At 41.5% G+C, this 23,566-nt stretch overlaps 1 protein-coding gene and 1 non-coding gene across 3 annotated transcripts; one reads left to right on the forward strand and one right to left on the reverse strand.

Moving 5' to 3' along the window:
- Positions 1-1,992: 1,992 nt before the first annotated feature.
- CAAP1 (caspase activity and apoptosis inhibitor 1) lies at positions 1,993-22,115 on the reverse strand. Of its 2 annotated transcripts, none has more exons than XM_424940.8 (6): positions 21,940-22,115; positions 21,303-21,503; positions 19,682-19,766; positions 18,719-18,794; positions 13,792-13,862; positions 1,993-5,534 (listed from the first exon to the last, which is right to left on the reverse strand). In XM_424940.8, the coding sequence occupies exons 1-6, from the start codon at positions 22,060-22,062 to the stop codon at positions 5,191-5,193; spliced, it is 900 nt and encodes a 299-aa protein (XP_424940.5). In that variant the 5' UTR covers positions 22,063-22,115; the 3' UTR covers positions 1,993-5,190. The 2 variants fall into 2 exon arrangements, with proteins under 2 accessions (XP_424940.5, XP_004949632.1); XM_004949575.5 differs by lacking the exon at positions 21,940-22,115 and adding an exon at positions 21,758-21,925.
- Positions 2,703-2,777, forward strand: MIR7437 (microRNA 7437). Its single transcript, NR_105605.1, has one exon. It is a non-coding gene; the product is annotated as a microRNA 7437 (primary transcript).
- Positions 22,116-23,566: the final 1,451 nt, after the last annotated feature.

Genomic DNA, 23,566 nt, shown 5'->3' on the forward strand with positions numbered 1-23,566 from the left:
TAACTCGAACTCAGCGATCAAAGCCTTCATTCACCGCGATTAATAATTATAACCACTTTAAACAGCAAAAGAATAAGTACTTTATGGCAGCCTTTAAAAATCATGTGCAAGGCTCTCAGTGGCTCAGGCAAAACATTTTCCTGAGAGAGCAAATACTGCAATGGAAAGTGTTACAAACTCTACTGAATCTTCCTCAAGAGATGGCAGTGATTTGTCACTCAAAGCTGGCACCTGGAAGTCTAGTTGTTATAGAAGCATATAGCAGCAGCAGAAAGCTTGGCTTCCTGGGGAGTCACGCCCAACAGAAATACAATCAGCCCTTCTCCCCAGAAACACAGTGCTTCCTTATGTGGGACAGACAAAGCCAGTTACGAAACACTTCTGTTCCAGTGCAGAATACAGTCTTTCTCCTTATGCTGACCGGCATCCAGTGTGTAACGATTTTTGCCAACCAATTGGTTGATGAAAATCCTGTAAAATTAAGAATTCATGCATAATTCATGCCTGCAATTTACATACAAATTGCCTTTTCCTCCAAGTGATGCATTAATCTAAAGGAAAAAAAAAAATAAAATTAAAAGAGATACTTAGCAATGAGCAACAAAACACTGGTATAGTATTTTAAATGTACCAGCTTTTTATTGTGATTATTTACTGCGTACTGATTGGTTTGCTGTGCACACAGTCAGTGCAGGAACCAGCGTGAGTCAGCTGCTCTGATTGGTAATCTGGGCAACAACAGTGCAAAACCATAGGCATGGATTAGCACTTCTGCCATCAGTCGTATGAGGTCTCTCTGAAGGCATACATACGTCTGTGTATACATATACACAAGCGTGCAGCTTGCTCCGAAAGTAATGCCTCCTTGTTATTTCCATAGGAACTACAACTGATATGAAGAGCACAGTAAGACTGTTTGATAAAGGAAACTCTCAGCTACAAATCACTCCTTTTCAACACAGTCACATTGTTCTGCATTTGCACCAGCAATGAACGAGAGCCTGCATGCCATGCTTGTATAAGCCTGCACCAGCAGAGGTGACCCGCTGTGACCACTGCTGAAAAGCACCACCCACCACCTCACTGAGCTCATACCCACTGGTTGGTCTCCATAAATGTTCACAAGCATCAGTGAATGTCAGTGGGTGTCATTTCTTCCACACGGAGGAGTCCAGTGGCACAGCTTTGCTCCATATACACTTCCACGCCAGATGCCATGCTGTCAGACTGCCCCTCTGCTGCCGGCTCAGAAACATGTTCCTCCAACAAGCATCCAGCAGAACTATGACCTGATTTATCATTACTTAAAACGGCAGCAAGATTCTAAGGAAGCAGTACTTGGTTCCAACTGGGAATCCATCGTTCTGTGTCATCACTGTATGTACCTCTGGTGTATGAAACCTAATTCTAATTAAACTTGATTTACATTCAGCCTTTCCAAGATGCTCCAAGTTCCGCCTCGCTGAGGAGTTAATTTAGCATGAAGTAAGCTTGTGCTGCTTAGAGGTTGGTGGAAATGCACAGGAATCAAGGAATCCCCTCTGTAGGACAAAATGATGAAGAAACCACAGGTGTGGAAGGATCACATCCAGAAGATTCATACCGTAATAAAAATTGTTTGTGTATGTAAATACACACGAGTTAATACGATTTTGATTAGCAGCCAAACAGAAAAATGGCACTACTTCTCAAGAATCAGAATTCTTGACATTGTTCCATGAAATCATAGCAGGAAATTTCATTCTATACTACAAGCTATTTACAAATAAATTCCTTTGAAGTCAAAAATAAAGGATTATGATTTTGCATGTAACAGTTACAAATAAATGCCTTTTCTATGAAACACGTACACAAAAATTAGATTTTCCTGTCTACAGGGAATGTGAAATGGCCGTATCAATTTAATATCAAAAATAAAGGGTCTTCAAAGTAGTCTAATTTAACTCACTCCGCCAAATATTACACCAAATGTTTAAATAACAACACTGCCAGGAAAAAAAACAACTCCATTTTCTTTATTTCCGTTATGACACAACACAAAAACAGTGGGAAAGAGGAACATAATTAAACAACCAGCAACAAAACCCCTGGTATTTGTCACTTACAGGCACTTTCAGAACTCTGAAAATAAGACAGTTCAACAGTGTTTATTCCAAAACAAACAAACAAAAAACACAACAACAGTTCCACGTTCAGCAAATCGGCTTTCTAAAGCCTCACCACACTTTTAACTTTCTCAGAGTGAATTGCTATTTAATTTAACCAGAACACCTGCATTATTTTGACCTGGCCCCAAGGAGAAACAACATGTCCGATTGCATGGAAGAATGCTCAAGGATGTCACAATGCTCAAGGAGTCCAAAAATGGTACTTCTAATGAACAATATACAAATTGAGTTTCTCAACTAAAAAGGTGCAAATAAATAGAACAGTCGGTTATTTTCCAGCCATGAAGATACAAAGAACTCGCTTCTTCTGTCTTGTGCTGAAGGCGCCAGGTTCATGGCATAGCTCCGTACACGGTGTGCCCCTTTGAAGACATGCACAGAGGCTGCTGGGTGGGCTCAGGGCAGCATCAAACCAACTCATTTGTGCTGGGCATGAAGCAGCACACCAAAGGCAAAGGAAACAATAAGGAACACTGTAAGAGTCTGAAAAAGGAATGTCACACACCCAGCCCAAATACACTTCAGCACTGAAGAGAACAGAGCGTTGGAAGGTAGGGGAAATAAGAGTTGGTTGACACTCAAGCACCACTTCCTCCAACCTCAGTATCAGTGCATCTGGAAGAGCAAGAATCAGGCAAAGGTGGCAGAAGGCCTGCATGGACTAGCAAGGAGCTCATGGAAAAACTCAGATAGAAAAAAGTTTACAGAATGTGAAAAAGGGGTCTGGCTGCTTGGGAGGAGTATAGGTACATTGTCAGGGCATGCACGGATGCAACAAGGAAGGCTATGCCCCATTTGGAATTAAATCTTGCAAGGAAGGTGAAGGGCAAGAGGAGAGGCTTCATTCAGTTTATGAGTAGCGAAAAGAGGACTAGAGAATGCGGGCCTGCTGCTGAATGAGGTGGGTGCCCTCATAATGGAGGACACTGAGAAGGCAGTTACTGAATGCCTTCTTTGCTTCCGTCTTTACTACTGACTGCCCCTCGGGAATCCCAGACTCTGGAGACAAGAGGGAATCTGGAGAAGGGAAGACTTCTCATTTGATAAGGAGGATTTAGTCAGAGATCATCTAAGTCTCTGGGGAGACTACACTGCAACCTTCCACTACTTGAAGGGAGCTTACAAGCAGAAGGAAGACCAACTTTTTACACTGTCTGGTAGCGACAAGACAAGGGGGAATGACTTTAAACTAAAAAGGAGAGATTTAGCTTAGATGTCAGGGAAGACAGTTTTTGCACATGGGGTGGTGAGGTGCTGGCACAGGCTGCCCAGAGAGGTTGTCGATGCCCCATCCCTGGAGAAATGCCAGGTGAGGTTGGATGGGATCCCAGGCAGCCTGATCTGCTGGCTGGCCACCCTGCCCATAGCAGGGGGTTGGAGCTAGATGATACTTAAGGTCCCCTCCAACCTAAGCCATTCTATGGTTCTATGATTCTAGGCAGAATCAACACACACAGATCCATAATCTCCTAAGGGATGCACTTCTGAGCAGTGAGGGAGCTGGCAGAGGTGGTTGCTCAACAACTCTGTCGTCTCTGAAAGGTTATGAAGAACAGGAGAGGTGTCTGAGGACAGGAGGAAATTCAGTGTCACTCCAACCTCCAAGAAGGGCAAGAAGGAGGACTAAGGAAACTACAGGCCAGTCAGCTTCAACTCTCTCCCAGGGAAGGTGATGGAACAACTTTTTCCAGACGTCATCTCCAAGCAAGTGGAAGAGAGCATCATCAGGAGTCGTCAACATGGATTCACTGAGGGGAAATTGTGCTTGACCAACGTGGTAGCCTTCTATGGTGGCATGACAGCAGCGCAGATGGGAGGCGGGCTGTTGAGAGGATGTTGCCTATCCCAACTTTAGCAAGGCTTTTGACACTGTCTCTCAGAACATGTTCATAGGTAAGCTTAGGAAATGCGAGATAGATGAGCAGACAGAGAAGCAGATTGAGAACTGGCTGACTGACAGAGCTCAGTGGGTTGTGGTGCGCAGCGTGGAGTCCAGTTGGAAGCCTGTACCTAGTGGTGATCCTCCATGGTCAGTACTGGATCCAGTCTTGTTCACTTTCTTCACCAATGACCTGGACGAAGTGATAGAGTGCACCCTCTGCAAGTTTGTTGATGATACAAAGCAGGGAGGGGTTGATACACCAGAAGTCTGTGCTGCCATTCTGCAAGACTGGACAGGCTGGGGAGTTGGGAAGAGAGGAAACTTAGGAGGTTGCACAAGGGCAAGTGTAGAGTCGTAGATTTGGGATCAGGCATATCAATACAGGACAGTAGCTGACCTGCCGGAAAGGAGCCCTGTGGAGAAGACACCAGTGCCCTATTGGACAACAGGTTGGCCATGAGCCTGCAGTGTGCCCTTGTGGCTAAGAAGGCCAATGGGATCCTGGGGTGCATTAAAAAGAGCGTGGCCAGCTGCTGGAGGGAGGTGATCATCCCCCTCCCTTTTGTTCTAGTGAGGCTGATGCTGAATGGCATCTGAAGTACTGTGTATAGTTCTGGACTTCCTAGTTCAAGAAAGCTGGAGTGTCCAGCAAAGGACCACAGTGATGATGACTGACCGATGACTGTCAGTCTGGAGCATCTCCCTTATGAGGAAAGCCTGAGAGACCTTGGACTGTTCACCTTGGAGGAGATAATACTGAGAAAAGATCTTATTAATGCTCACAAATATCTAAAGGGCAGATACAAAGAGGTTGGGGCCAGGCCTTTTGCAGTGGCACCCAGCAAGGGGGTCATGGACATAAACTGGAAGACAGCAAGTTCCATGTTAACATGAGGAAAAACCTCTTCACTGTGAGAGCTACAGAACACTGGAAAAGGCTACCCAGGAAGGTAGTGGAGTCTCTTCCTCTGAAGATATTCAAAACGCTCATGGAGACTTGGCTGTGCAACCAGCTTCAGGGAACCTGCTTTAGCAGGGAGGCTGGACTAGATGTTTTCCTTAGGTTCATTCCAACCCCTATAACTATATGAATAAACAGAACATCTTTAAAAAGATACTGAGAATTTATTGTAAACAATCTTAGGGCTGTTTTTTTACATCACCAGCCTTCATTAGAGCCTTAATAGCTCTGGCTCTCATTTCAAGCTCAAGGAGCTCTAGCTGCTGTGCTGATGGCTGAACATCTTCTAATGGAGGAACAGCTAAGCTTGCTGCTTTAGACTCCTTTGGGCTAGATTCTGCCAACCCCAGTATCTCATTCACACTTTTCTCAATGTCCTTCTGAAGGTCATCGATCTGACCAGCTCCACTTCTGACAGTGTCTTCTTGCATGTCTGGGCTGCCTTCTTCATCACATGGACCCTCTATGTCACTATCATATGCATCTGCATTTATGCTGAGGACATCACTATCTTCTCCTTTGCCTGCAACACAAATGCAACAATCGTAGTCAGACAGCCAACTGCAATTTTTCTTTCACCCTTAAGAAAATCAATTCCACTCAAAACACTCCTTATAGAGCGTATAAAGGGCAGCAGAAAGATCTACAAATTTAAGACAACTAATTCCCTTTATTTTTCTTACTTATCTTTAAAAGCTGATCTAATTTAGACATGCGTTTATGCATTTTTATGCCAGTTTAAAAGAACGTACAGTACAGTAAAGCTGCAGCACCAGGAAAATGTATTCCATCATATGGATGAATTTTCCCAATTAAAACGCCATAAAGTTTTATTATCACAAGGAAATCCCTGAAGTGCAGAACTGATTATTGTTTGTTATCTTTAAAGTAAGCTTAGTTTTCAGAATGCAGTTTTAAAAATAACATTTAAGAACTATTTTACTTAGTCTAAAAGGAATTAGACCCTATGTCAAGAAAAGTACTGAAAGTTCACAGAAACTCCTACAACAGTATATCAATTCAAAATCTATCATGGAAGTTTTTCAAACATATTTCACTCAGATCAGTAAGAACATAGGAAAAGCTATGGTATCCACTTTTAATGTCAGCTAGAAGATGCAGTGTATTAAGAAAATGAATTAGAAGAGGTAGTACAATAAAATAAAAGCCAAACTCAGTCAGAGTGTAACTGATATCAGAATTTGGCTATAGAGAAACTCTTGCTTCTGATACTTTGACCTCAGAAATTATTAGTCTGATGCCAACCTTTGCATCTTTGCAAACCTACCATTCACTGCTTCAAATAAAAATCAAATCATATCAAATCAAAAGCCATATGAAGATAATTACTGATTCTAAAGGCTTTTTAATTGCATAAAGGCACAGCTGTATTCCCTCTCATTGAATAATAGGGATTTAGGCTCAGTATTTTTGAAATACATATAATTTACTGTGAATATTCTAAGAAAGTTTACATTCCTGTATAAACTACTGTAATCTATAATGTCTTCTATAGAGCAAAAAAGTTACTTATTACGTCTTTAGACAGTATTGCAAACCTGGTTGTAAAAAATTCTCTAATTCAGTAGTGCACACTGTCAACATTAAGAGCACTGGGCAAGTAGTAAAACACATGAAATTCCATGTGAACACAAGAAAACTATTTTTTTTTTTTTTTTTTAACATGAGGTTACCTAAACACTGGCACAGGTTGCCTGAAATAGTCATGGAGTCTCCTGCCATGGACATATTCAAAGCCCACCTGCATACAATCCTGGGCAATCTGCTCTGGCAGCAGTAGGATTGGGTGAAGATGATTTCAAAAGGCCACTTCTTACCTAAACCACTCAGTCATTCTGTGATCATTAAAACTAATGTCTCCACATCTGGCTTTAAACGGCTCTCTTTTACCTAACTTTTAGTTTAGAGGAGAGCTGGTGGTTGGGGTTGCTAGTTTAGTCCATCTGTAAATTTGGTTCCTGAATCTTCCATCTGAAGGGCTAGAAGAATCATTGATTTGTATGCATCGTGTATCAACAACAAAACTACCAACATACACAAAACCCAAGCAAGTGCATCCCTCTGTGATTGCTACCTTCAAATATCAGGCAATGATAATGTTTTAAGAGTATAAGTAACACTGATCATACAGTCTATCACAGCACAGACCTATGACTTTAGTATCTGTAAGTAATTCCCTTCCTATCACTTGCTTTTTTTTTTGCACAAGATACATTTACTGTTTAATTGCTGCAACATTTCTGGAATTAATTTTGTCAATAGCTCTTCCAAGTTGAAGATCTGCGTTTCAGTTCCAACATGAACAATTACATCCCTTTTCAAATAGGATCCTTGAAAAGATGTTTGTGCTGTTGATGTTTCAGTGTCTCTTATCATACAGGAAACATTTTAAAATGCAGCAAAAAGAATGTGAGACTTTTCTTGAGAACACAAGAGTGAAATGTAAAAAAAAAAAAAAAACCCTCCAGCCACATTGTGGGTGCTATTTTCTTCCTGAGTTTTTGTGCAAACACTTCGTATCTGGTGGAAATTCTGTGCAAAGATGAACAATAAAGTATGGATTAGCAAAATGAAGCTGCTCTTTGCTCAGTTCTTTTTTCCACCAAACATCAAAAGCAACAATTTTTGAAGGAAAAACAAATAAGCCTTTTGAAAAATCTCGCCGTTTCTGAACTCCCCAAAAGAACTGCCTCTTGGTACATACATGCAGTTGATTTCAATGCATAAGTAGAGAAGAAAATCTTAAGACTGACCTATTTTTCTTGGCTTTTACGACATTCCTGCTACCCTAAGGGTGTGAAAGAAAATCAGTCTTGAATACTAAGGACGTAATGAACACATTCTCTCTACTTAAAAAAAAACAAAAAACAAAAAAACAGAGAAAGCAGAAGAGAAAACTTTTTTTTTTAAATTAAACTACCAGATCAACAAAAAAATCTCAAATTGGTTGTATAAACAATTGTGACGTGTTAAAATGTAAGTCCAAGGGTTTTATTTATTCAGTATTAGAGATATATTTACTGTGCATATACTTAAAAAAAACAAAACAGTTACTCACTCCTACTCATCAGCTACAATTTAGGAAACATTTAAATCTCTTTTTTGGGGTATTACGTGTTAGCCTGTCTGGGAGTTCACTTCACTTCAGGACTTCACACAACCAGCAATCATGATCCTCCAGCAAAATCCGAAAGCTAAAATTAACATACTCATCCTGCCTCATTCAGACGCAATAAGAAAATGACATTGCAGCGTGTCTGGCTGGGATGCTGTTCATTTTCTTCAAAGAAGGCCCTATGGTGAAAGTCTGTTGATAACACACCAATGTCTTGGCTATTGGTGAACAGCTGGGCCAGATGGAGACAAGAGGCTGAGAGATAAATTCAACCATGACAGCTGATTCAAACTGACTGAAAGAATATCCTGTTCTCCTTCTGTGCCGAGAAAGACTGTGATGTGTGAAAGACTGAAAGCAGATTTTCCTGGAAGTTATCCCAAAGCACATGGACAACAGGGAGGTGATACAGGAGAACCTGCATGACTAAACCAAAGGCAAATCCTGCTTGACCAACCCAGTCACCTTTTATGATGGTGTAACTGCATCAGTGGAAAAGGGAAGAGCTACTGATGTCATCTATCTTGACTTGAGTAAGACCTCTGACATGGTACCACACAACATCCTTCTCTCCATTGGAAAGGTATGGATTTGATGGAAGGACTGTTCAATGACTGAAGAACTGCCTGCAAAATTCAGCTGAGAGTGGTGATCAATGCCTCCATGTCTGGATGCAGATCAGTGCTGTCCCACAGGAGTCAGCACTATGGCCTATATTCTTTAAATATCTTCATCAATTACATTGACAGAGGGATCAAGTGCACCTTCAACAAGTTTGTTGATGACATCAAGCTGTGGGGTGTAGTTGACACACCAGAGTGATGGGATGCCATTCTGAGGGACCTAGACAGACTGGAGCAGTGGGCCCAGGCAGAACTCATGAGGTTCAACAAACCCAAATGCAAGGTCCTGCACCTGAGTCGAGGCAACCTCCACTACCAATCATCCCCACTAGGGGAAGAAAGGACTGAGGGCAGCCCTGCAAAAAAAGACCTGGGGCTGCTGGTGGGTGGGAAGCAGGACATGAGCCAGCACTGTACCCTCACAGCTCAGAAAGCCAACTCAACTGCATCAAAAGAAGTGTGGCCAGCAGGGCGAGGGAGGTGATCCTGTCCCTCTGCTGTGTGCTGGTGAGGCCTCACCTGGAGCACTGTGTCCAGATGTGGAATCCTCGGTACAGGACAGACATGGATCTGTTGCAGCGTGTCTAGAGGAAGGCCACAAAAATGATCCAAGGGATGGAACACCTGAAGAGCTGGGGCTCTTTAGCCTGGAGAAGAGATGGCTCCAAGGTGATCTGATAATGGCCTTTCAATATCTAAGAGGGAAATGGTTTCAAGCTTAAGGAGGGTAAATTTAGGTTATCTAACCTAAGGAACAAGTCTCTTACAGTGAGGGTGATGAGGCACTGGAAGAGGTTGCCCAGAGATGTGGTTGATGCCCCATCCCTGGAGACTTTCAAGGCCAGGCTGGATCAGGCCCTGGGCAACATGATCTAGCTGTGGACGAACCTATTCACTGGAGGGTAGCTGGAACAGATGACCTTTAAAGGCCACTTCCAACTATAAGGATTCTACAATTCTATGATTGCATAGTTGTGAAATGATTTCTAAACATTTTTTAACTAATTTTGTTTATCTCATCAATCTTTTCCCATAGCATCATAAGCTGCAGAAGAAGAAGGACTGGAGTCGTATTTTATAATTTATGCTGATGTTCTCATAAGTTTCTTCAAGTTAACATTTTGAATGCAGCCAGTGTGAGAGTTCAAAGCCACCACGATACTTGAGTTGACAAAGGAGAAGAAAAACCAACAATGAAGCAATCACCTACAACAGTCATCAATTCCAGCTGATAACACAAGTGGAAAAGATCTGCAGGAAATTTGTTGGGACCAAGCTAACTCCACTTAGTATAGGAAGTAAAATTTAAAGCATTCCTCACAAACTCACAGCAGCCTGCTCCTGAAAGTTTTTATGTTTTTATTAGAACTCTTTTTTCTGAAGGAAATTCAGAATGAATAAAAACAGCTTTCACAAATTTGTTCCAAGAGACATCGTTAAGAAAGCATTCTGAATTGTAAAATATGACCTGAAGGATGGAAGTGCCAGATCTTCGCAAAGTAGTTTCAGCTTACTCGACGCATAGGAAAGTGTCCAACTCATTCAAGTGCACCCCAAGTCCCATCTCAGTGAAGGTGTTTGTGAAGGGATTGGTCAGCTTGAGCTTGCAGGAGTTGTGTGAGGGCAGCACCGTCAGGCGGCAGTCGTGTGACTGAGACAGACATCTCCAGCTGCTCTCACCTGCTTCTGGAATCAGCACGTGGTTTTCTGTACATGAAGGTAGGAGCCCCACAGATGGTGTCGAGGAAGCCGGCCTCCTGTTTCCCTCTCAGCTCATCCTGAGCACAGTGGAGAAAGCAGAGCACATCCCCCAGCAGCTGCTCCCTTGCACAGGTGCACTCCAGTTCCACGTGCAGGCAAGACATCCTTGCTGGCACTTCCTCCACATCGTCCAGCTCCAGGTGGAAGGTGTGCCCAGAGGAGGCCTCAGGGGCATAAGCAGGAGGTAGAGAATGTTTTCTCCATGGGCACTCCATCTTTTGTAGGTGCAGGACACTCCAATGCCCCTCTGCAGCCAGGGTGTGAAGCTGGGGGAGCTGTGTCTGTGACAGGCCCAAAGATTGTCCACCAGCTCTTCTACTAGTTGGCACTTGTCAGCCATGCACAGTGCCAGCCACTGGGTGCTCTGTGGTAGCATACATGTTTCCTCAGGTGTTATGGCCTGGAGACATCAAGCATCTAGAATTTTGGGTGGTCCTGTGTGGACATGGGAGCTGGACTCGATGGTTCTAGGGAGTTCCTGCCAAACTGGGATTCGCTATGAAATAAAAAGCCTTGGGGCTGACTTTGGCCACTCTGGTATCCTTGGACTGTGCTTCTGCCCAGCCCTCCAACCACAAGCAGCAGCTGATGGCATCCTATCCCTTACATACCAAATTGGAACCTCCAAATATTCTCATTAAGGGGGTGAACTAACATCATTTACAGACCAAGTTTCTGATGTTACTGCATAGAGACAGTCCAAATGAAAATAAGATGACAGAGAGAAATACCCAGTGTGTCAGCTACAAACTAATACAGGTAGCTGTTACATGGTGTTCATTAAATGACTGGAATAGCACTGCTGCTGATTAAGGAAACTGTTTCCTTACACAACAGGTACCCAAAGGTGTATAACTAATTTACCCACTTTTGCACTTTCTATTCTGTCAGTAACCACAGTGCCTGTCTATCCCACTGCATTTTTGCATTCAAAAAGGAAAAAAAAATAGAATCATAACTCAAAAAAATGAAAGTTAAGGATGCTTTCATGCACCAAAGATTCTTTCAGCAGGATGGTGTCATGGTAGAACACAACTACTATTTGCAGTAAGGCAACAGGGTGGTTCATCATGGTAGAGGCCACTGAAGGTAGAAACGAATGGTCCCAAAACCTCTGCAAGTTTTACATTTGGAGGCTATAGGAAGAAGAAATTATAGTTTAGAGATTCTAGATTTAGGATTGCCACTTGTATAATCTTTACAGGTAGGTTTGCTTCCTGCAGGGACAAACATCAGAGACATCAGTAATAGGTTAATCAGGTCTGATAAAGCAGGTTGACTACTATCCAGTCCTTCTCATTCAAATTCAGTCTCAGATGGCTGTAACGAGGAAATCGCAAAATATTTAAAGAGGCTTTACATCCCCTGGAAGGACACTGAAGGAAATAGGAATGTAAGCAACGTTTTTCCTCTGCCCTCTCATCTGGAGGCCAGGACCCAGGAAGAAGGAAGAATATGGGTCGGGTAAATGACTGGCTGCATAGATGGTGTCACGATCACAATCAGAGATTCCGTTTCTACAGTCTTGGACAGGGTTCTGAGAGACCAAAAACATGAGCATCAGACAGGACAAAAATTGAGCAGGAAGGATAAGAACGTTCTGGGAAGAAAGCTGGCTGGACTGATTAACAGAGCTTTAAAGTAGATTTGATGAGAGAAGGGGACGGAATTCTATGTGACCAAGAATGGAATGTTGGCACTTTATGAAACATTGGGGATAAAACCTCATTATTATCTCAGGATCTGATGAGAGTTCCTTTGTGAAAGTAACACTGCCTTTAGCCTGTCTGAAGTGCATCTACATGTAGCCTAGAAGATAAGCAGGAAGAGCTGGAAGCCACAGCGCCACTAGAATGCTGTGATCTAACTGTGATTACAGAAATGTGGTGAGATGATTCCTGTGACTGAAGAATGGCAATCAAGAGCAATAAGATTTTCAGAAGAGACAGACAGAGAAAGAGGGTCAAGGGAGTTCACCTCTATGTTAAGAAGTAGATAGAGTGTAAAAAGCTGCCTCTGAGAAACTGCCACGATGAAAATTAGGGATGAGACCAATAAAGAACATCTGGCAGTCAGGGTCTACCATATGCCAGCTGAGCAAGGGGAGCCTGTGGATGAGACTTCTTGCTTCATGCTGGGCTGTAAACAATCCAGGACATTCCTGGAGTGCACTGAGGACAACTTCCTGGTCAACATATTAGACAAACCAACCAGAAGAGTTACTGGAACTGGGGATCTCACCAGTGCAGAGTAGCTCATTAAAGAGGTTAAGACTGGGGCTGTAGTAATCATGCTCTGGCAGAACAATTTAAGGAATTACTGGGTGAGATCCTGTGCAAAGCTTCCTTGCAGAAAAAGGAGAGGAGGAGAACTGGCAACTCTTTAAGGATGTCTTTCTGAGAACACAAGAGCTCTATGTCCCGTGGTACAAGAAAACAAGCAGAGGAAGCAGGAAACTGGCATAGCTGAACAAGGACCCACTGGTCAAATTGAGGGAGAAGAAGGACATATATAGGCAGTGGAAGCAGGGACATGCAGCCTGGGAAGAGTACAGGGATGCTGTCTGGACACGTAGAGATGGGATCAGGAAAGCCAAGGTGCAAACTGAACTGATTTGACAAGGGATGTGAAAAACAGCCAGAAGGGCTTCTACAGGTACACTGTTCAGAAAAGACAGAACAAGGAGAGCATCCTCCTCTGATAAATGAGAGAACTGCTAGAACAGATATGGAGAAGGATATGCAAAACAAAGCTTTCCCTCTCAGAGATCTGAAGATCTGAGCACTTCTGAAGGCAATGGCTTCAAGTAAAACATAGCACTCACCACTTCTCGTGACTGCTAAGTAGTATTTCCATAGAACTCAGCACTGCATAATCATACAAAGCAAAGTATCACAAAGACTGAACATGATTAAGTTGCAAGCAGCTCTTTCAGCAGTTATCATGTTTTTCTGTGCATGTCAAAACAGAGTAATACAGTCTCACAATACAAAGTAAAACCAATTATCAAATCAAATAGATGGTAAAAGCAGTACTAGCCACCACCTGCATATTAAAAAAAATGAAATAAACCAAATTCCTCTTCAGCTGAAACACTAGATATGAAGAGTAAAATGAGCCTTGCAAAAGCATTCAGCCATTTTCTGGAAGCCAAACTACCAAACTCTGAAAACCTGCAGTTTGTTTCTAGGCAGAAAAAAATACTTAAAAATCTTCTCAGTCTTACAGAACTGAGAAGACAAATTTTCTACTCTACATACCTTGTTTTGATTCCTGACCTTCCAGCTTGTCTTCTCTCAAAGAAGAAGTGGAGTCTATGCTGTTGTCCTGCCTGGAAGCAAAAGAGAAGACATTTCAATCTAATTCTTTCACAGTGTAAAGAGTACTTTTCAAATAAACATTAAGTAAAGAAATTACACGGTGGTGAAGCAATAACTTTACCTAGCTCTTCTAAGCACTTGAAAACGAGCTATCATTTGTTATGCCTACCGAGCTTCAAGGATGAAGTAAATATTTTTAGTACACTCCTGTCTTTCAGGATACGAATTCTCACTGATAGTGTCTCCCTAACCATAAAAGTTTGTAAAACAGCATAAAATGTCAGAGTTAAATGATTTGAAAAATTATAGTTTCAGTTGCATTCAGATCATATTTACTCTCTTCATTTGAATTAAGAAGCTGTTTTCATGAAGTTATTGTCACCACATCACCACCCATCTTTTCTGTAATACAATATCACTTTTTCACTAAGGGTTGCTTCTTAAAAGGAAATGAAACTCAATTGCTAAGTAGTATTCAATATCCATATTTATTTCTTCAATTTACTGACTTTTTACTCTTGACTTGCAACATTACACATGCTTTATGCATGGGATAAGGAAGAGACACTTGTGTGAAACGTTCACATTCTTCACACATTCTGTACACATTCAGACAAACTGGGAAAACAGTGAAATACACAGAGAATGAAGGATAGCCCTCAACGAAGGGCTCAAAATCACAGAAGTAGTTCAGTTGCCATGTTCATGGAGCATTTTGACAGTAAAACCGCCAATTTTGTACCCTGAATGTCAGAGTGGCATTGGTTTCAGACAGATCAACCATTCCACTTGCTGGATCTAAACAGCACTATAGAAAAGACAGGAAGATTCTGGTATCACAGATTTTAATGTAATGACTTCAAAAACTTTTCAGTAATACCCTGTAGGCCTGCCCCATAGCTGGAAAAAGCCTGCTTTCAGCATGCTCTCAAAGATGGTTTTTCTTTTAGGTGTACAGTGAGCATGTCAAACAAAAAAGAGAGTGACATAAAAGTTCTTGCCAGCATGGTCTGAGAGACTGTTATTTTGATGGCCATTTCCTTTTCTACGTTAGCAGAGGTTAAAAGTCAATAGATTCACTGCCTCTCCCTTCTTTTCATCCAATGCAACTAAAATGCATATGGAATAGTGCAGTTATTAAGGGAACGTGCCTGCAAAAAAAAAAAAACAGCTACAAAACACCTGAAGAAAGATCCCAAAAAATTCTGTGCCTGAAATAAGAACCCCTCAAAAGAAAATCACTGCTCAATGTCATTATAGTAGAATAGGAAAAAACTATTTACTGTGATACATCTCAGCAGTGTATGTCCTTTAAGTTTACTTTCCTACTTAGTCAATGCAAAAAGTACTCTTCCCAGTCCTTTCACTTCTTCAGGCCTAGGCAAAGCTGAAAAAGAAAGACTCAGTGCAAACTAGATGTTCAAATGCCAAACAGGAAGTTGTATATGCATGGCAATTCCTTTACAAAATAATGTAAACTTTGCCTCTTTACAAAGAAAGTTTGCTCTTTTATTTTCAATCCAGGTCATCATCTTGTACCACAAAAGCCACAGGTGTTGCAAGATGGTTTAGAGCCCTCACTAGCTAGAGGTAAAATAAGTCCAGGAATTCTACAAATAGGTCAGGTTTGCTGTGTGCAATGGTCTAGTGAGTCCATGCAGCCTACTATGTGGAAAACAGAATCCTTCCAGCATCAGCTTCAGCCAGCAGCTCAGAACCTAAGCCTCAGTGATCCTCTGTTTTTTAAGGCCAGATGTTAGCACAGATCATCAGTTAGACCTGTCCAAGACACTATCACAGTACACTTTCCCATAAATTTCAGGTTTTTGTTCTCCTATCACTTTCTGAACTCATCACACTCAACTCCTGACTGTGCTCTCTGTCCATTAGGTTATTCTTTTAACAGTGAGTCACCATATACACAAAGATCCAGTGAGAAGAACAGTGGCAAGCAGACATGTAACATGATCTGCACAGAGGGATCACTTTGTCTGAATTGCTTCTAGAGTTGTCAGAGGAAAGCAAACAGACAATGTACCTTGAGAGAAACCTGCTAAGAGTACTAAGAGCACCTTACAGCCTGAAGTGAGGTTCTGCCCGCAGCAGCAAGGGGTTTGTATGGGTTGTTGGGGAAGAACATTTCAGGATTGTGTAAAACTTACAGCAGCACATGTTTAAGGGGACTGTGCCGGCCATTCTAGAATGTTTGGGGAAAAGATTAAAAGTAGGAAAAGGGAGAGATGGGGGAAGACTAGACAAGAACAAGCACGTAGAAAACAGGAGAAAATGAGGTGAAACAGGCCAGGTGATCATCAGCTGATTTCTGGGGAGTACATTCACTTTGCACCTGATCAAGTCTACTCTGCCCCCTTGCTGAACTCCAGTGCTAACCATTTTCCCAAATGGCAGGAGTCTACTGTCTGTACATCTAACTGCTAGCAACTGCATGAAGGATTACACCTGATAAGGGCCTGCAGAATTGTGCTGTCATAAAATAAAGTGAAAAATTTGCATACAGTACCTCAGGTTAGTCTAGCTATCAAACAGGATGAGATGTTTGAGAGTCACATACCAAAGAGACGATAAGATTAAAGGCCAAATTCCTGAGAGAGACCAGAGTCTGCAAGCACTCAAACTGATGGCCCACAGCCCTGCTAGAAACCCAAGAGATTAACAGCCCAAGAGTCAGCTACTGGGGACAGCACAGTTCTGATGAACTACTGGAAGGTTCTCCATGTACACAAAGAGCGCTGAGCAGCAACAGAAGTGGGGCTGCAAACCTTGAAACTTGCACAGACTACCTACTGTCAATAAAAAAACTCTGGATTCCTACAGTGCTCTCACTGAACATTTTGTGGGTTTTTTTCTTTTGTTTCCAAGAGTTGGCTGGACTGGACTGATAGTGAACTGTTACTGCTGTCATTTAATAGGTAAGCATTCCACGCCATTTTGTGGCCAGTCAGAAGCAGTTCAGTTCAGAGTTCAATTTCATTCTCAGTTTGTTTATCTTACCTACATGGCTTATTTACAATATTTTTTCCTAATAGTCTATTCTGAGGCACATGTTTAAGGGCAGCACAACACCATGCCTCCACTAATGTTAGCAGAGGATATGCTTATCTAAAAGTAAGGCATAGCAAATAAGTTTAAAATCCCCTTCTTTCATGCACATTAGATTTTTCAAAGCACAGTATCAATTGCTCACGTTATATACATGAACATATGATCACTGTAAATTATAGTAATATGTTTGTTTAGTACATTTTATTGCTACTGTCAATAATATGAATATTACATTTATTTTGCAGTGGTAAATACCTTTTGAATTAGATTTTTATGAACAAAATCATAACATTTCTTCAGACATCAAACTCCTGAACATTTTCAATGGTTTCTTTAGCCAACAAGGTTATCTTTTCATTTAATTCCAAAGTTCACTGGCAAAACATGAATCACCAGTAAAGAGATAAATAAACTTGAATTACTTACATGAATAGTATCTTATTTTTATAGTTAATATTTTCAATAGCTAGCAGAGGGTTAAAGACCAGCAGATAAAAATAGTCTCAGTAGAGGAGTGAACAGACAGCATTCACAGACCATGTAAAAACAGCAAAGCAGTGAATAGAGTCTCAAATCAGTTCCAAGTGGAACTTCAGATGAAACAGTTTTATGAAGTATTGAATCACAGGAGAAATACTGAAATTTCACTTCTCTTAGTATCACTCAATTTTCTGAAGACCTGATGTGTGATGAAATATGATCCAAGGAAACAACTTCAATGACTTCATAACTTGTTCTGAACAAAAGGCGTGAGGTTTCTGTTGAATCAAAACTACTGACTGACTACACAGGAAATTTAAAGCATTATCATTATCTTTCCCAAATCTGTTCCTAGTCAGTAAATTTGGATGAACTTACTAAAACAGCAACTAACAAGTACCTTAACAAGCTGACACTGGTATTAAGTCCACAATGTCTCAAGGGGCTTATTAAGTTTGTGAACTGAATGTGTGGACCAGCTGTAAACAAGTCAGTGATCGAAACAGAAAAACTCCTGGCTTTCCTACACGCTTACTGTTTTGACTTCTACAAACAGACATAGATTCCTAAAATTTGATACATTGTGGGTGACAACTACTAACACTCTTTTCCCCCTTGACTACTTTTTTTTTTTTTTTTTAGAAATTATCAAAAAGAGATTACTCTTTCAATACAGAAGTCACTTAGTAACATACTATGCAAGACTTGTGTCCTTAAAAACAAAGCAGTATTTTTTTTTTTTTTTTTTAAGATTTAAAAAAAAATGGCCTTTGCAAAACTGCAGATGCCAGCCTAAGAATGAGCAACTACAAACCTCGGTACTTGAAACTCCAGACATTACGCTACATCCTCAACAGGAACACAGGAACAGTTAAGTGTCAGTGCCGCTCCAACTGGGAGAGGAATGAAGGACCAGAAATAAGGATGGAAGGAAAGCAATACATCTCAGCCCAAAAGCTCTTCACAAAGTTCACAGATTTCAGTGTGAAGGGGTTATTCAATCTACTGTAGTTCAACTGAAGAATTTTAACATGAATGACACAACCTCACTTTTGCAGCATATGTTCAGCTACCACAACTCCACTGACGGGAAATAATGCCAGTGTGAAACTCATTTATCCAACATTATCAAGTGACAAAACATGTTTGGAAGCGTAATGCTTGCTAGCACTAACAGCTCAGTGCCATTTTACCAAATTAATTATATAATTAAGGTTATATCAACCGAATCTCTCAATACTACCTTTGATCGCTCTTCATGAAAAATCCCAGTTTTGTTTTCGGTATTTCTAAATTAAGTTTTGAACTGTTCTCTTTTACTCACTGACTGACTGATTCACCTCCAGTCTTGTCTTCTCCATCTCCATCCTCGTCAGTATCAGAATCAGCTCCACTCTTGCCTAGATATACACAATTTCAAACACGCAAGTTTAGACACCTCACACAATTAATGCTATATAGTTACTTTAACTATTAACTCTACTGAAATCAGAAATATTTGAAACAGATGTTCTAAAGTCAGACACGGACAGAAACAAAAAGATTATTCATGAGACACCTGCTAACAGGTGATTAACTTTTTCAGTTACACTGTATTATGAAAAAAATTCCTCTTGCTACTACAGTATGACAGGCAATAAAAATAAGGCACAGGAGACATAAGTAGTAGAAGGTACTCTGCACCATACAGGATTCAGCTGTTCCATTTAATTGAGAAGACAGCAACATATCTACAAATTCTGAAGTCCTTAAAAACTAAGAGGAAGTCCAGTAAGATGCTGAAACATTGCAACGTTGTATCCTTAATAAAACTGTATGAACTGTGCGTCTCAGCAGAGAAGAGACATGCACTAAGAATTCTTTAACTACACTGAATAATCTAGTGCAATTGTTAATACTACTGATCCGGTACTGTGGTACACAAGACTTCCCCTGCAAAGAACCAGGAGGTAACTTAACATTAATTTACTTGCAGTAATGGATTCCAAACAGTGCTTCCATATTCCTGGCTTTGCTTTACCACACTCAAGTCAAAACCTTTGTTCTTAGTTTGGGTACTAAGGAAAGCAAGATTACACAGTCATCTTTTGAACATGTGCCTGAACACCTTTAGAATTACTGGATGATTTCACCCAAGATTAAAAGGTCAAGACTAGCATATACATACACATTTATATATATATACATATACATAGCAGTACCTGGAAACACAGGCGCAGTTAAAGGCAGACTACTTTTGTTTTCCTTATTCTCTGTGTACAGTGGTGCCTAAAAGTTTCATTCATACCTTCAAGTATCTTCAACAGTTTTTTTTCAGACAACATCTCCAACTGCTCCAAGCAAAGCCTTTTGATTTCATCCATGGAACAGCTCTAAGAAGACAGACAGACAGACAGGCCACGGGCTAGTAAACATTTCTGAGGAAAGAATAATTACAAATGCTAAGTAGATCTCCAGCCCTACGTAGCAATTCAGAATCTAAGTCTCTTCACTGTTCTAACCTGCACTGATGCAACTATTGAAGAACATCAGGTAGCTGATTCTGGCGTAACAGCCACCAAAAACAGTTGTGGTTTTTCAGTTCATTTGTGTTTTGTTTAAAAAAATCAAGCAATACACAGTATTAGTTTATTGATCATTGAGAGTTATCACTACAGCTATAGCACTGATCAGTAGAAATAATGGGACAGAGGTTTAAAGCATAAAAGAGCAAACTGACTGCATTCTGGATCATTGGTATTTCTCCATCGTTCAGGAGGTGAACTACATAATTAAGTCTGCAAAACCGAAAGCCAATTGTTGAATCCAAGTTCACAAATTGAAGTCAACGATGGTACTGACAAAGCACCAAGAGGATTTATGTATCACTGTATGCCATAAAAAAGAAGTTGTAAAAATACATAAATCATGATTCACTTCTCATGCTTGATATCACACATTTATTTAGCCTATGGATGTTCCAGCTACTTTCACATCTTCTTGGTGTCCTTATGGTGAAGTGATGATTTTGCACTTCTAAATGAACTTTGATACCATTTACATGTACTAAAATTAATCAGTGCTGAGCATCTTATCTAACACACATGATCTTACTGTCAGTTTGGTCCTAACACCACTGTGTAATTTCCTTTCCACATCAGTTATGCCTTTGCCTCCAGCCACTCTACCCCCTTCATCTCTCTCAGAGATAAGAAATGAATTACACTGCATGCCATTCACTAAGAGCTTAAAGTGCCTGTCCTGCCTCACTTACACCAATAATGTGACTCATAGATTAAAATAAAAAATAAAACAAAAATTGAAAATCTATTGGTTAACAAGCACCAGAAAAACAGCACTTTACTTGCAGCCTCTTTCTCTGTATAGCCTTGTAGCCTTATATATTTTCACCAAGTCCTGCTCTTCACAACAGTCAGAAAGCAGACACTCTAAGTCAGTAAAACTTCACAGCTACTGCTATTAAATCTCAGAAAAGTAACAGCTTCCAGAAGCTGTTTTAACTAGCAGGGATTTTATGGTCTTACCTCAGACGTTAATTTAATAACACACAAAGAAATCTGGATAGCACAAATACAAATCAAACTTTTATTAACACATCAGAATACTTATTACTGAACACAACTGAACTCATTCCACGCAACTAAAACTCCTTTTGCATACGAATAATGAGTAGAGACAGGTGCTATAAGAATAGCTGCCAGCTCAGTAACAGCAGTGTGGAAAAAGGAGTGGAACAACCACATGAAGTCTTAAAAAAAGTCTCCCTTCCAAAGACTTTAAGTAATCTTTATTTAAGAAATACATAGGCAAATTTTAAGCTGAAAGTCCACTACACCTGAGAGGGGAATGTGTTTTGCTACACGAGCGTTTAAGCTTCTGCAAAGCACACACAAAGTGCATCTCAGTACCTTTAAAATATCAGGCAGCATCTTCTGGAGTTTCTTCTCCCCTATGACACAGAAGCACTGCTGAAGCATTTCTTTCTTGTCTGCAATGTAGAAGCTGACCGGTTTGAGAGACACGCTGAGATCTAATCCCCCTTCCTCTACATCACTGAATTGCTCGGGTTCTTCCACTTTTTCTCCAGATGGCACGTTGCATTTTTCTTCCTAAAATCAAAAAGACAAGCACGGTTTTCATGCTTTCCAGAAAAAGAACCTTAGTGCTCCATCTGTGACAGCGGCAGGTTTTCGCTTCACAACTTTAAGACACCTTGAAGCCGAATTCTGAGTTTCTAAGCCCCGTTACAACTTCGGCAGTAACTGCATTACAAAAGGTTCCGGTAACCGCAAACGTTAACATTCCTGCGCTAAGCGAAACGGAGCAGACGCAGCCAGCACGGTGACAACACAAAGGAACAAACCTCCCTTCGCGCTAATTCACGGGCTAACAAAAAACTACAGGGATCGCCGCAAGGAAGATCAGCCCGGACATGCAACGAGACCACACGAGCCGCTCTCAGACGAGCTCCGTCACAGCGCGGAACGCCTCACAGGAAGAAAGGCACCGAGCGGATTCCCGCCCGCCCGCTAATCTGCCGGTTACCTCCGGGGCAGCGCGGCCGGATTCGGCGCTCCGCCGCTTCCTGTCGCCGCCCGCCGCTCCGTCCGGGCAGCAGGAGCGGGAGCGCCGCCGCTTCTTCTCCTTCGACGACTTCCGGCCCGGCATGGCCCCGCGCTCGCGCCTCGGGCGGCGGCGGTCGCAGTGCCGCGCCCCGCTTCGGCCCGGCCGCTTCCGCCGCGGAGCACCGCCCCTTCCGGGGTGCCGCCGCCCGCCCCGCTGCCTGGTAGCCTTCTCCTTCCGTTCCCTGGCGAGGCGCTCGGTGTCGGTGTGTGGAATGTCGGGCTGTAGCGTGGTGTTAGCAGATGTCCCTCTATCCGAACATTCCTGTCCTGCGCCACACGCACCGTCTTCGTTCTAAACGAGAGCATAACACACACAGGAGTTGTGCTGTTTTCAATCTGCGGCAGGCACGGGGCAACAGAACTGCCGCTGGCAGCCTAGGATGATAATTACAGGCAGTCCCCCGATGAAGGATATTTTTGTTGTGGAAAATCATTGCCCTGCAAATTAAATTAAACTACATTTTTTTTTAATTATCTCTCAGTATACCATTTCCTGGAATTTCCAGAGGATGTTTATAGACAAATAGTTTTGGTCTTGGAAACTAGGACAGTTCTCATGTAACGGAGCAAGACCACGATAACAAAATCAAAACATGAGGATAGATTTCTTAGAATAGCACAGATAAAGGGCACAACATGTGGAAGGCAGAGGGTCAAGAACTTGGTATGCTAGGCAACCGACATTCAACAAGTACCTGAATTCACTGAAGTATTTCCTGAAGGTAGAACTATAGGATGGTTTCCTAGGGATGGTTTTATCTATTTGTAGACGATGCAAATCCTGAATAACATCATGGTCTGCCGTGCACTTGCACCCACAATTGACCACATAGGAGAGACGGTGATGAAGGCCATGATTGAGGCTGTTCATGACTATACTTATCTGAAAAGGAGTTCTGCAGTTTTCCATTCTCCAGCAGGCACAGGGTAACTGAACTATCACTAGGATCTATGAACACGATTAGGGGCCTGGCAAATCTGCATGAGGAAAGGCAGAGACCTGGCACTCTTCACACTGGAGAAGATAAGACTGAGAAAAGATCCTACCAATACTTAGAGATAGCTAAGGGGCAGATGTATAAAGAGTTTGGGGCCAGGCTCTTTTCAAAGGTGAGCAGTAATAGATTAAGGGGCAACAAGAATCAGTCGGAACACAGGAAGTTCCATACAAACACAAGGAGGAACTTACAAATTCCCCTTTTCAAAGACACCACAGTGATATTTATGAAACTACTTCATAAAATTGGACGTCCCTAGTTTCTGCTATTGCCTGTCACGTTATTTGCATTTCGGTTTCTTTCCCATTCTCTTCAAAACGTCTCATTTTCTTTTTTAATCATCTAATGCATTCTAACGTATTTCAAAGTATGACTTTTGCTTTAAAGCAGTACATGAAAAGTTGAAATAATGTAAGAAGCTTGTTTAAGCAATTTTGCAAACTGAAAAATATTTATCACAGAAACACTGTCTATATAGCAGTTCAAAATTCCTCAAAAAGTCACTTAATTCTAGATTAAAAACAGGAAAAGACAAAAGATATCCAAGTT

The sequence above is a fragment of the Gallus gallus genome, chromosome Z (genome assembly GCF_016699485.2).
Source record: "Gallus gallus isolate bGalGal1 chromosome Z, bGalGal1.mat.broiler.GRCg7b, whole genome shotgun sequence".
Lineage (NCBI taxonomy): Eukaryota > Metazoa > Chordata > Aves > Galliformes > Phasianidae > Gallus > Gallus gallus.